The 15040-nt window shown below is 37.5% G+C and overlaps 1 protein-coding gene across 1 annotated transcript in view; it reads left to right on the plus strand.

Moving 5' to 3' along the window:
• The window catches only part of PLXDC2 (plexin domain containing 2), a 469270-nt gene extending 454609 nt beyond the window's left edge, over positions 1-14661 (plus strand). Inside the window, exon 14 of the mRNA XM_032425793.1 lies at positions 4845-14661. Within this exon, the coding sequence (XP_032281684.1) occupies positions 4845-4961 (117 nt within the window). The 3' untranslated portion in view covers positions 4962-14661. The remainder of the gene's footprint in view (positions 1-4844) is intronic.
• Positions 14662-15040: the final 379 nt, after the last annotated feature.

The raw sequence follows: 15040 nt of genomic DNA on the forward strand, positions 1-15040 counted from the left end.
AGAAGAACTTGAAAAGTTTTTCAAATCATTATCGTCTCCCGAGTGGTAAAGTCAGTTACCTCAGGCAAGCAGGTATAAGGATCCTATGATTTTAGCGGACAAACCCTCAGATACTAGTTTCCACATGAGGAAACAAAGTGATTTATTTAAGATCATTAGTTGATTTGTGATATGTGAAAGCATTTTAGAAAGGAAGCAGAATTTTGGTAAAGTTATTTCTCTTTGTTCAGCATTTTTAGGGCTAACATTGAGGTATCAAGGAATTCTCAAAAAACATAAAATCACATCAAATTCTTAAGACCTCAGTACATGACATTTGTTAGATTTTGTTATAAATTTTGAGGTATTATTATGGGGGCAGGGGGAAATACCGTTTCTTTTAATCTAGTCAAAATCTATAGAAGTAATTATAATTTTTTTTTTACTTTTGCACAAATAAAATACTAGTGGTGAATAATTTTGTAGTGAGATTATACCTATTCTACCTTGTTCACTTTAGAATCTTTGACACCTATGTTAATTCCTCAGTGTATTTTCTCACCTTTTCAACCTACATTGAAAATCCCTTTCTTCTGAAATGGTTTTATCTTCCATGTGGAAACCACATCTATACCTTTCTGTGGTCGTGTGTCCTTCAACTCAGCATCTAGCACCATACTAGAAATTTCAAGTGTCTAGTAAATAATTTGTGTGTTCTCTTTTGACCCAATAATTCCACTTTTGAGAGTTTATAAAAGGAACTGACTGGAGATATTCCCATCAGGTTATCAGCAAAGATATTCATTGTAAAATTATTTATATTGTCAAAAAATTTGGAAAAAAACTCCAAATCAAACTGACTATATAAATCATGATTTAGTTATGAGTAATGCTCTATAGACATTTAAAATAATTTTGTACAGAGATAGTTCATAAATTTTTTCAGTGTGTCCTTAAGTGCAAAAAAAAATGATTTTATAAAATAGTATGTACAGTGATTTAATTGTTCCTAGAAATGCATATAAGTGATGTCCACTGATAGTTGAACCAAAGTATGGGTAAATGGTGAGATCTCTAGTCATTTTAAATCTTGTTGGGGTATTTCTTTTTTTTTCCCCCCCTACAATGAGTAGTAATAAATCAAGAGAAATTTTCCTTAAGGATATGCAGTTAATTCAGAAAATAAGTTTGTACCATGTTAGGAAGCTTCACTTCCCAGCATTTTTGTACTTTCTATTTTGAGTACCTCTGTGATGAGCTCACAAAGTACATGATAAACATTACCAGTAATCCTCCAATCTTTCACCTAAGACAGAAATTATTAATTAGTAATTATGACTTACTAACAGAATACTAAAGTTGCTAGTTATATTTTTAAGACTGAAATAAAATTGGAACCATGTTCACAAATTTCACATGAGTCGTACACAAGCCACTGAATTTTAAGAACCAATTTTTATAGTAAGGAGAATTAACTTTGGAAGTAAGTAGATCTCATTTTAAATCTTGGCTCTGCCATTTGCTAGCTTTATGGGTTTGTGCAAAATGTAAATGATTGACTTGTGCATTTTAATGAGATTATGTAAGTAAAGTGCCTAGTATAAAGCATGAAATACAGCTAAGAGCTTAATAAAATACAACTTTTACAAGAATCATCATCATCATTCTCATCAACTATGCTCCTTTTTATTTAAAACAAATGTTTAATTGGATAGATTTGACCTGTAACACTGTATAAGTTTAAGTTGTACAGCATGTTACTTTGATACATTGATATAATAAGGTTGCAACATTATTATCACATTATATACTTATAGTACAATAGTACTGTCTATATTCAATATACTGTATATTAGATCTCTGTGGCTCAATACTCATTTCGGGTCTGTACCCTGAAACACCATGGTTTTATCCCTCCAGCCCCCATCTCCTGTTAACCACCATTTAATTGGGTTTTTTAACATGTTTGACCTTTGTAGATTCCATATATAAGTACTATCATATAGTACTTGTCTTTCTCTGACTTATCTCGCTTAGCATAATATGCTCAAAGTCCAGCCATGTTGTTGCAAATGGCAGAATATCCTCCTTTTTCATGGCTGAGTAACATTCCATTGTGTATATGTACAGCTTTTTTATCCATTTATCCATTGGTGGGCATTTGGGTTGTTTCCACATCTTAGCTATTGCAAATAATACTGTGTATAATGCTGTGATTAACATGGGGGAGTGCAAAGATCTCATCAAATTCCTGCTTTCATTTCCCTTGGGTATATGCCCAGAATTGGAATTGCTGGATCATATGGCAGATCTATTTTTAACTTTTTGAAGAACCTCCATATGTTTTCCACAGTGACTGGACTAATCTACATTACCACCAGCAGTGGATAAGGCTTCCCTTTTCACCATATCCTCGCCAGCACCTGTTGTTCCTTATTTTCTTTCTTTCTATTTCTTTCTTTTTCTTTTTCTTTCTTTCTTTCTTTCTTTCTTTCTTTCTTTCTTTCTTTCTTTCTTTCAATTCAATTATCCAACATATAATGCATCATTAATTTTTTTTAATTTTATTTTGTTATGTTATGTTAATCACCATACATTACACCATTAGTTTTTGATGTAGTGTTCCATGATTCATTGTTTGCATATAACACACAATACTCCATTCAGTACGTGCCCTCTTTAACACCCATCACCAGGCTAGCCCATCCCCCCATCCCCTTCCCCTCTAGAACCTTCAGTTTGTTTCTCAGAGTCCATAGCTCTCATGGTTTGTCTCTCCCTCCGATTCCTCCCCTTCATTTTTCCCTTCCTGCTATCTTCTTTTTTTTCTTTAACATATAACCCTTATTTTCTTGATGATAATCTGCACACCTTTTTAAGTCACTGACGGCACAGTGTCTTTATGTGCTGGGTTGTCAATTAGGGCTAGTTCCCAGGGCTGTACTTGCCAGCTGGATGGCAGGCAGGCCTTGGAAAGGTGGAGATTTGGCGCAAAGACTTAGTGGTGTTACTTGACTCAGAGAAGGACTAGGGCAGCTGTGCCTTCAAAAGCCCAACTGTGAAGTAACTGAAACCGGAGTGGGAGTTCTAAATAGTGAGCATGGTGGCATATTGGCATTTTTCCACCGACAGGAGTGATCATGAGTTATAGTGCTCAGCTCCCTAAAAATGCTCAGTGTATTTCCATCGATGATGATTTTTCGTTCCACCAAAGACGCACTATTTGCTATTTAGCCCTCTCTTTGTTTTAACTTCTTTTCCTGGAAAATAAGGATAATTGAGTTTTTCACATACACCATGGACTTAATCAGCTAATAAATATAAAACATTCTGACCACATAATGTTATACAAGCAGTAAATAATATTATTAATAGTCAGAATGTAATTGCTTCAATAGTATTTTTCTAGAAAGTAGAGCTCATACTCACTCCTTCCTGATGTGAAAACTCCTCTACACCCATTAATCATTGCCTATGGAATGGAATTAGCAAATCTAGAAGGTTGCCAAATGTCAGTTTATCTACACTGATATTTAACATTTTTCACATTAAAATTCTTTCGATAGAAATAAATTTTGGACAGAAACAAACTTTCTTCAGTACTCATTGTCTCATATACTACAAAATTGCAGAGACTCTGATAAATAAAGCAATACTTCTAGTGTTGCTGGGGCCGTGAAAATGCATTTTCATATCAGTACTTCTATTTGTAAATCACAGGAGGTTTGTCTGATGGACAGAGTGCTGGGGAGAAGTGCGCTTCTTTTGTCAGACTAAATAACCTGTATTTTAGGACCAGTGTCTCCTTGTGCCATTATTTAGTTCATAGGTTGGAGATTGTCTCTGCCCTCTGATGTTTGATTCAGTTTTCAGGGCATGACATCTGTTAACTTTCAAGCCCAAAAAGTCCTGTATGGGAAGTCTCAGCCTAATACGTAATTTCTTAAGATAGTAAGTGATTTTTCTTTCAGTTTGCTTACTAAAAAGTCTAGCGCCTAATTTGAGACATGCTTCTAAGAACTGTGCAGAATTGTATGGCCTTACATTTTTTTTTTTTTAAGATTTTATTTATTTATTCGTAAGAGACAGAGAGAGAGAGAGGCAGAGGGAGAAGCAGGCTCCCCGCTGAGCAGGGAGCCCAATGCGGGACTCGATCCCAGGACCCTGGGATCATGACCTGAGCTGAAGGCAGACGCTTAACCATCTGAGCCACCCGGGCGCCCTGGCCTTACATTTTTGAGTGAATTAATAAATAAGATGAAATGATATTATTTTCTAGAGAAGAGGAAATGTCAGTGGCTATATATTCAGAAGACTTATTTTTTACTAAATTCATTTTTTCCAAGTTAGACACTTATAGAATCTTTTAGACAAAAGTATGCAGAAGGCATAAACTGTGACTTTGAGAAGCTCTCACTCCCATGGGGCCGCTATGGCAAACGGACTGTCCCCTGAGAGGTGCTAATAATGCCATAATGAAGATGCAAGCATGGGGCTTTGAGCATGTGTAATTCCAACTGTGGTAGTAATGTAAGATAATGTATTACTAAATTTAACTCAGAAGTTACTCTAAAATATTTGGCAAATACTGGGGCCCCTGGTTAGCTCAGTGGGTTGGGCGTTGGACTCTTGGTTTTGGCTCAGATCGTGATCTCAGGGTCGTGGGATCCAGCCCCATGTCGGGCTCCGCACTCAGCAAGGAGTCAGCTTGAGGATCTTCTCTCCCTCTCCCTCTGCCCCGCCCCCTCACCCCCTCCCCGCCGCTGACACGCTCTCTCTCCCAAACAAGTAGATGAAGGGAGATACATTTTTTTATGATATGACCATCACTCTGGTATTCATTATTTTTGCATTTTCTGTTTCAGAGACGCCCAAGCAGATGGCCTGCAATGAAGTTTCGAAGAGGCTCCGGTCATCCTGCCTATGCCGAAGTTGAACCAGTTGGAGAGAAAGAAGGTTTCATTGTATCAGAGCAGTGCTAAAATTTCTAGGACAGAACAGCACCAGTGCTGGCTTACAGGTGTTAAGACTAAAAATTTGCCTATATCTTTAAGACACACACACACACACACGCACGCACGCATGCACGCACACACACACGAAGGAGCCCTAAGCTGCTGTAGCCTGAAAGAGATGAGATTTCTGGACAAGGCCAGCCCTGGAAGGGTAAAAGAAAAACTAAAACTCATCCAAGGTACCACTGACCATTGAACATAGAATTCCCTAGTGGAATACCATTTTATAGTTCACTCAGAACATCTCCTGTGGACTTATCAGAAGTATGACAAGATGACAGTGCTATTGGCTTAGGTGCAGGGTTGCAAAGGGTTAGAGAACAAACAATAATAATAAAGCTTTAGTTCATGAGGGATCTATGCCTTTGGTTCAAATATTCTTCTCTGATGTCTCAAAGATAACTGTGTTCCAAAGCCTGAACCTTTTCTCTCAAAAGAGCAATGATGAATGTTTCAAGATTGCTAAGAAAAACAGCTCATGCAGGAGCAAAAAACAAACCTAAAATAAGAGGGTTTTCTCTCTTTCCACCAGACATGTGGTGAAAGGATTTTGTTTTTCTGGTCTAGATCCACTTGTTCCGACAAGTTCATTATTCTACAGAATGAATCTTTTATCTGTGCCTCCTTCTCCCTTGTTAATGAGTGTCCTTCCTATGGGCTGTGGCAGAATTGCCACACTCTTGGCTAAGGATTAGGAGAGAGGGAGAGGCAAAGGAGATTTCCGGTTCTCCTGCCTCAGAATAAAACACTTCTTTTTTTTTTTTTTTTTTAAGATACATTGCCTCCGTTTTCCCAACTATGAAATCCTATGAAGCCACAGTTGCTCTTGGCTGAAGGAAACAATACAAAGAGTCCCTTAATCGTTTTTGAAGCAAAAACATTAAGGGAGTCTAAACATATGTGGGGGGAGGGTTTGGGGGTGTTTTTTTTTTCCTTTTTACTTTGTGCTGTTTCAGTACTTAAGGCCCATGTCATTGTCAATTCCTGTCTAAGAAGCCATTCAAGTCAGCATATCCCTGGTGATAAAAAAGGATGAAAGAACCCTGCTGAATCATACAGTAATTTTCTTTAAAGCACATAGTAGTTACATAAATATATATATAAATATATTTTTGTTTATAACTAACACAAGGCAGGCTCTTGTGACTCAAAGAGTGCATTTGTCATCAAGACAAAACAAATGCGAGATGCATTACTGCATACTTCCATAGAGTTGTAAAATAATCCTTAATATTAGAATATTTTTATGTCCCTTAGCAAAAGTGGTTCAATCAGTCGCAGTGCCGATCATTTTCCTGCCTATTTGAGCCACTCTTTCATTCCTATCAACCCCTTCCCTCCCTGGCTAAAGAAAGCAGATGCAAAATGCTCCTTAGATGGATCTGTCATTTTGCCCCGTAATCACCATCCAGATTTCAAAACTTCTCCACGAATGAGGAAAGGAAAGGCATGGCTTGAGGAGGAAAGTGGTTAATACGTATACCGAGCTCCCAACATTTAAATTCACGTCCTGTGTGTACAAGTTCATCAACATCTCGACGCATGAAACTGACCTCCTGTGCCCAGATGCTGTAGATTCTCCTAGGGCACAGTGTCCAACATTTGCAGATTCAGGTATCAGGAAGCAGAGATGTCTTATAAGCAGCACTTTACTAACAGCTTAGCATCTGTACACAGTGTCTACATTGAACAACATCAGTCTACTAACAGAGTATCCTAGTTATCTTCACAGTTGTCTGACGTAAACTAGTACCATCTTCAATCACGTATATTTTGCTTTACATTTTTAAATACCTGATGCGGTTAGTAATTTTTTCCTAACCTACTTAGTTAAAAATTGAAAAAAACAAAACAAAACAAAACCTGACAAGCAAGGCGATTGAAGGATGTGATGACAATCTCTCTGCTATATCTGCATTCAGTTTATATGAAATATCCCAACTTATTTCTTGTGGAGTAGGTTTGGTCAGATTAGCAATAACCAAATGACTTGCCAATGTAACTGGTGCAACTGGTATTCTACAAAGACATAAGGAACACATAGACGATTCCTTTTAGGATAAGATGACGCTTCTCCCACTAGCTCTTGTGATAGGTGTGGCTTCCAATAGCAGTTGATTGACAGTTATATAAATCTTGTGTATATATCCAACTCCTTACACAATTCTTTGAGGTCGTAATGTTGTCTTTCTTCCCTTCAGAGCTCATATTCCACTTTCTATTAAAAGAATTGACAATTCTGGAAACAAACGAACAAGACATAAAACTGAATTGTTCAGTGAACTAAAGCACCTAGTAATAGGGAAAACTTTTTGGAAGTGTGAGAACACTTCCTAACAAAAGTAGGAGTTAAAGGTGGTGAAAAGTTTCTGCTGTATATGAATCTTTTAGTGGTAAGGAGAAAGGCTGGCTAATCCCTTTTTTTTTTCATGAAATTTTGATTCTGTTTTATATTTCTGGTTTGTTTCTGGTGCCCATTTACTGCAAAGGAAGAGCAAACATACACCATGTTTCTAGAAACTCAGAATGGACATTGATGCTTTGGACTTTACATACATTATATATTAGAAGGGGTACATCTGTACATTACTTAAATACTATGAACACAGTAGAGAGAGAATAACAATTTTAAAAATTAAGAAGAGCAAAGAAACACATACAGACTTCTGAAGAAATCTGATAAATGGTGCTACAGAGGAAATAATATTTGGTGATTAGGTGAAGGTATAAATGTCAAGAAAAATGTCTTAAGCCAACCAGATGGCACGGACCACAATGTTGGTTGTCTATGAAGTGTTTAGATTTTAAGATACACTAACAAACAGAAAACTAAAGATCAATAATAAAGTACAGTTTACTCCCATTACTATTTTAGTTTGAGATACCTAGAGCATTTGCTGATCTCTCTCACATGGAGCTTCTAGAGTTGTTCTGTCCAGTATCCTATCCACTAGCCAAATGTGGCTATTTAAATTTAAATTAATTAAAATTAAATTTTTAAAAAACCCTCAGTTCTTCAATCACTAGACACATTTTGAATGCTCGATGGCCACATGTGGCTTGTTGGCTTCCATATTGGACAACACAGAACATTGCCATCATTGCAGAAAATTCTTTTATACAGTGCTGTAGAGTAGAGGTCTTTCCTTTTAATTCCCTCTCCTTGAATAAAAAGGAGAAGGAAGAAAAAGAGAAGATTTGGTAGTTCTTGGGCATATTTAAGTGTTTTTGATCTCAAAGAGGCAGCATGCTATAATGAAAAGAACACCAGCTGACACAGCTTTGAGTCTCCACTATGTTATCTTGGGAAAATCACTTTAACTTCCATGAGTCTCAATTTACAGTTTTGGAAAATAAAAATATTTTTGTTCTGTCTCCGTTGTAAGGTTATTATTATGCAGATTGACTAAATGTAGAGATGTACAGGCTTTTAAAACCTTACATCAATGTAACCCATGTAAAGCACAGCCTTGGTCCAGTCTCAGCACAAATTTGCATTCAGATGAAGAAAAGTCCACCAATCCTAAAAGCATTCAAAGACAAATCGATAAAAAATTTTCTTAAGAAAATGCCAAAGGAAAAATTGCTCAATTTTTCCCCATCTTAATATTTTCTCTTAGTATTTCCCCTCTGTCATGTCTCTCCCAACTTTGACTCCTCCCATGACAGAGTCCCTATGTGTATGCTGCAATTAGTTCAATTCCTTATTATGTAGAGTCACTGAGTCGCTCTAGTTTCTTGTGATTTCCCAGTTTACTCTTCACAGCAAAGGGAGGCCCAGGGGCTGAGCAGCAGGCTTCTCTTTAGAAGGAAATACCTCAAGCATAAATAATTTCAAATATTTATTTTATCCCTGTGACACAAACATAAGGGGCTGCCTTATTAAAATATAAAAATACATGGAACTCAATTTCTGAACTGTAAAAATTTGCAAATGCAAATAAGAGGATGACTATTCTTTTAAATTATACTAATATGCAGATAATATATATTCTGATTAGTATAATTTATTAGTTTCTGGGGCCAAAAGTCCTTACATTATTACCTGTCCTGAAGGAGTGTCAACTTGGTTATGTCCTCTACTGTCTGTTGCCCATTTGAGAAAAAGTTTTGCTAGAATCCATGCCTTGATTCAAGGAACTTTCCTTCCATGATAAGAAATTAATATTTAAATAAGACTAACTAAGAAATCAATCCTGTTGTTACGGTTTCTTCCTCCTGTGAAATGTTATTTTGCTTGGTATTTCTTCAGGCATTTTTCAGATACTTTATTACAATGAGCTTTATTTAATTAAATTAATTAATTAATTAATACTTTATTTAATTCCCAAAGATTGCTCTAGCTCTTACTTTCCCATCCCACACCATGTTTTGGCGTCAGCATCCATATGCCAGAGTCATGGCAGGTCATCTAACCCAAGCTCTTCATTTTACAGATCAGAAATTTGACTCCCGGAAAGATATGGTAATTTTCCCAGTGTCAGAATTGGGTCTTGAACTTAAAACTCCCAACTGGTAATTTTTGTTACCATTTTTCTTGCCTGCACCCTTTCATCAGCAGTTAAGGCCAACCCCAACCAAGCAGCTTAGAAGGCACAGTCCATCTGAAGGCTAACTTTATCTGTAGTATTGACTCTTCTTATAATATAGAACTTTGGACCGGTCTTCTTCTATATGTTCATAAGAATAGTACCATCTTTATGACAACCAGTGATTTCAAGTTCTAGCCATTACAGTGTCTTTGTTTGGTTTTGCATGCCCCTCCCAGCCCTACTTGGTGCCATCTGTCAGCAACACTATTTTTAGTCATTTAAGATTGTTCTACCTTTGTTTCATTTCTTCCCAAATATATCTGAAAACTAAGAATCTTCATAGGTTATTTTCTTGCGACATATATAATCACAAGTTTTATTTGCTTTTGAAACCATTTGAACATTTTTGCCCCAGGAAGGTTTTTTGAGCAAATATTATGAGGTCTGTGGCATTACCTATTACCTTGTGTTTATAAAGCACTTTACATTTCGTGGAGCACTTTGACTCATCCCTTTATTTGTTCACTCATTCAGCCACTCAGTTTACTTAAATATTTATTGAGCACCTACTGGAACCAAGTTCCTGTGCTGGATCTGTGGTATATAGTGATAAATACAAATAGAGATCAGGCAGGTCGACTGATAATTGTAATATGATGGAATCCTCAAGCACAAGTTTGCAAGGAGGTCGGATCAATATTACTCTATCCAATTTCCAATTCCAATTGTCTATTAAACTTAGATAGAGAACTATCAAGTATTTGCCTGAAGAGTGTTTCAGAAATACGATACATCATTGCACATCAGTGCTGTTTGCTCTATTTTAAATGGTTTGTAAATTTCATTCATGGGAACAAAAGTGACTCATCCAAAGTTGTCCCAGAACCAGAAGGACTTCCCAGATCACTTGGACTTTTTCTGACTAGATGTAACAGTTCACTTTCTTGTACCAATATTTTCTGAACGTTCAACATCATAGTTTTAAGGTATTCCAGAAACACCAGTGTGTCAAAGAAGCATTTGCACTTTAGGTGTGTGTGGTTGTTACGTCACTTATTAGACTGCCTCAGGCTTTCTCAACCTCGGCACTGTTGACATTTGGGGTCCCCTAATTCTTTGTCAGAGGGTGGGGTGGAAATAGTCCCGTGCGTTGTAGGGCGTATATGGCAGCTTCCAGGCAGCTTCCATTGACTTTATGCCAGCAGTGTTCACACACACACACACACACACACACACACACACACAGACTGTGACAACTAAAGACATCTCCAAACATTGCCAAATGTCCCCGAATTGGGATTGGGAAAACTACCGGATTATCCAACGAGCAAAATACATCAGAAGAAAAAAAGAAATGTTTCTCTTTCCCTTAAGCTTTATGATAGATAGGAGTTTTTGTTTTTTATTTACAATAAGACTTGGAATCATAAACTCTTTGAATTAGAAGGGACTGTAAAAAGTCACCAGTTCAATTACAACCCACCATCATCCTTATCTATTTCCCCATCTCTCAGTTTTACAAATTTATTGGGAGAAGATCAGAAGATTGATTATCTCTAGAAACTTGGAAATTGGCTGTTTCCTAGTGAGAGATAAGTCTGTTCAGTAATTGTGCTTTGCTGCTAGAATAGTAGCTGTTGTGATGTTAGCTTCAGAGTGGAGACTTGGGGTCATACAACTTTGGTATCACAGACTGCTCTGAGGAGTTTTCTTTTGGTCATTTGACACTTCTACAAATCTTGGTCCTTCATCTTTGCCTTCAAAATATGCATGGAAGTTGAAGTTTGGTACATCTAATTTTAAGTATATCTGGATGAGCTTTCTATTTCTGATATTCTGTTATTTTTATTTCTATATCTGATTTTTTTATTGCCCTTCTAGAAGGAAAGATTGACTGTCTCAAGAAACTGAGAATTGGGAATTTCCGAGTCGGGATATTTAAATCTGTCAAGCCAAAGTTCCTAACGATTTGATGTGCCTTGTGTCAGTTTTCCCATTGGGTCAGTGATTTCCTGTGGGTAACTGTGAATCAAGTCAGTCACACTTGTTGGTGTGCACTTGTTACTGCACCACTTGGAAAACTTGGTGGATTTTTACAAAGACAACCCCTCAAGAATCTTCCTAGAAATAACAACAAACCCCCAGCTGGAATATCAGGCCTCCCCTTGATTCCTTTGCTAACACACCAACCCAGACTTTGGGAGCATTCATAACCATTTATTACAAATCGCTACTATAGTGACACAATCGAAAGCCTTGATTACAAAACCCAAGGCTATAGAATATTGAGGAGCTCACACAGAGTGAGCTCTCGCAAAATAATCCTAGAAACCAGAAAGCTTCAGCCGAAGAGACCCTCAAGTATATCTCCTCTACCACAGTCCATCGGACAGTTTGATGTTACATAACATTTTGATTAAGCTGATCTTCTAATTTCAGCTGAAATTGGAATGCATCTGCCTGATTATTACCTGACATAACTTTTAAACCATCCACTGCCTACCGCTCTCACGGTGATGATTGCAAAGAAGTAAGATGGTAATTTTTGTAAGATGGTAATTATCCAAGTAAAATCACATAATTTCTTGAATCACTTCTCCCTGACACATTTATGAAGTACATCATCATTGGCTTCTCAATAGCACATTTATTATGAATGACCAAATTATGTCTAGAGAGATAGATGCTCAAAACTTGTTATTATAAGTGAATTTCCAGATCATTGTTGACACTAAAAGACTCTGTGACTTTAAATCCAGAATAAAAGGCTGGGTGGTGGGGGGAATAATTTAAATCATATGCTGCTCCTCATCTTTTTCTATTTTCTAAAATTTACTAACATTTGAGGATTACTAAAAAAAAAATCTAATGGAATAAAGCAAAAAATTTTAAGTTGGCAGATAGTGATATATTTATTTTGATTCCGGTTGAAAATCTCAGTGACTTCTCCCATTCCCACTGGTGTGTTATTTTTTTAAAAGAATCTCTCTTTTCCCTAGCATTACAAAAACTATATATTCATGACCAAAATGTTACTTATTGATCATGCAGCTATAAACCTTTGTGCCTGTTGCATAGATACATAGTATGAAACTCATTTTAGAGGTTTGCTATGTGGGGAGAGGTATAAACATAGTAGTGGGTGGGTGGATACGATTCATGGAAAAATTGAAATATGCTATCGAGCAGAATTTTCATCTTCTTCAGAGCAATGTACAGATCAATAGGAGATGAAGATCAGCTCAAAATTAGGTCATTCAGACATTCAGACACTGAGGCACAGATCCTGCAAGTTATCCTAGGAAACAGGTGATATACAGAAAGTCAAGGATGTCCCCAATTAATTTAAAACTCAACCATCATCCACCTGTACTTCTCCTATGGCACAATCCTAAAATCATGAAGGCCCAGGAGGGGCCTTCCTGCTCCAGGAAATTGGGTTCCTTATGGTCAAGTAAGGACCAAAAAGAGGCTTTTCTGTTTATCTCTCTCTGACTTATAAGGCATGTGCTTTTGTCCCCTTGTGCCAGAGACCATGAGACAACCAGCCACACAGAGGAAATAAAATACAATAAAGAGAAAATAAATTTTCCTGAGGAAATGAGAAGAAAGGGTACTTTCAACTGTGGACCCATAGCTGAATCTCTGTGAAGTTCGACCATCTCGGGACCAGATTCATGTACTATTATCTAGACACATGGTCAAGTCCAAGCAACCATTTTTAAGGTGGTTTGAACAAAAACATGCTCAGATTGTCATATTTATAGCAGAGAAATAAAACCCCAAATTCAGTGTCCTCCACCAGTACTCGGAAAAATACCATCAAAGTGAGGTCAGAGCTTTCCTTGCTGAGACCTATTAAAATCATTTTAGGGAAATTAATTAATGTTCTTTAGACACAGACATTTTGTGTACATTATAGCGAAATCTCAGAGCCCTAGCTGAGAAGGGGAAAGTCTTTTCATAGGCCGATCAAAACAAATCTCTCATTTGCCTCATTTGAGGCATTTGGACCGTGCCTGGGAAGTACATTATTTTCAGGGGGGAAAAAAGAGACAGCCTTTTTTGCATGCCAGCTGGGATCATGGGGACTTCCAATGCCAGGAATTTACTACTGTTTCTGGTAATTCTGCTTGTAGCCCTCTGCAATGTCCAAGTGTGAAAAGAGAAGAAGCTGGGCACCCGCGGGGCTGTCTGTGTTTTATGCCAGTTGCACCAGCACACAGAATATTTGTAAATGCATTTCAAAGTGGGTATAATTGTACCCTTTGTCAGAATCACAAAGTTCACTGCAGTGTTCCTGAAAGAGAACACTGTGGGGAGAATCTGACCCTCCAAACCCAGTCAACCCCCTACAAAAGGAAAGACTGTGTGGGTGAGCACAGCACATTGCAACTTTGTTTCTCACTGTTTTTCCAAAGCCCTGTACTCACATCTAGGATGTGTCTTTCAGGTGAAGGTTAATTTTGCAGAGGTTTTCCAAAACTTCGCTTTAACCCAGGGTTTGGAAAACTGAGCACTTTAAATTTACTCCAGTCTCTGGGCATCATTCATATTTCCTCTGCTGTGTCAGTGAGACATTCTGAGCCCTACATTCTTCCACGATCAAATAACCTACACATACTTCACGATGACCTCACGCTTGACGTACCTGAACCTGCAAATATAAGAATGATTGTACATGAATTTGCACTATTGGTGTCTAATAGCAGACGAGAGGTAACCTTTACTGAAACCGACGGTTTAAATTCAAGAATTCAGATGCTATGTACTTCTGCAAGCTTCCTGATTATTTTCACTGTTAAGATTAAGTATCTAAGTTTGAATGTATTTCCTTACAGTTCATTCATTTGCCATCTCTTTTACCTGGGGATCATTATGATTGCAATAAGTCATTAAAGTTTTCCTCACACAGCTACTTAAACCAAGTTTTTCTGCAACTCTAGCTCTGCTTACAGTAGGTGGGAAATCTTCATTTTTTTTTTCCCTAGTAAAAATGTTGTAAGAAAGCCAGTGTATCGACTGCCATGGTGACACAGTTCCTCTTAAAAGGTCTGGAAACTGGTGCTGACCAAATGTTATCTGTGTTGTCTCTGCTGATTGCTATTTTCAGAATTAAATCCTGTTTTTCACTTCCGGTTGGAGTCAACGAATTGGGGATTGAAGAAGGGGGGAAGGGAAGAGTTTGTGTAATACCGCTGTCATATTTGACTACATATTAAAAACAATAAATGATCGTTTTGTTTTAATTTCTTAAATACTTTTATCCTGGTCTTTCAACGTACTTGTTTCCTTCCCACTGTTAGTTTTGAAACATTTTACTTATTACGGAAGAAAATCGTGCAGCGTGCAGAGCCGCGGGCTAACGACATGGTAAAAAACCCTCTTGCTTCTAAACCTGTCCCGATACCACCTAGAGCGAGCTGGAGAAAAGGAAGGACCTAGAATGTCACAGTGTGCAGCTGGGTGGAGGCTTGGTTCCTGCCCCCGACCCTCAAAGCACAGAGGCCCTGG

This window comes from Phoca vitulina, unplaced genomic scaffold, assembly GCF_004348235.1.
Source record: "Phoca vitulina isolate PV1807 unplaced genomic scaffold, GSC_HSeal_1.0 scaffold33, whole genome shotgun sequence".
NCBI lineage: Eukaryota > Metazoa > Chordata > Mammalia > Carnivora > Phocidae > Phoca > Phoca vitulina.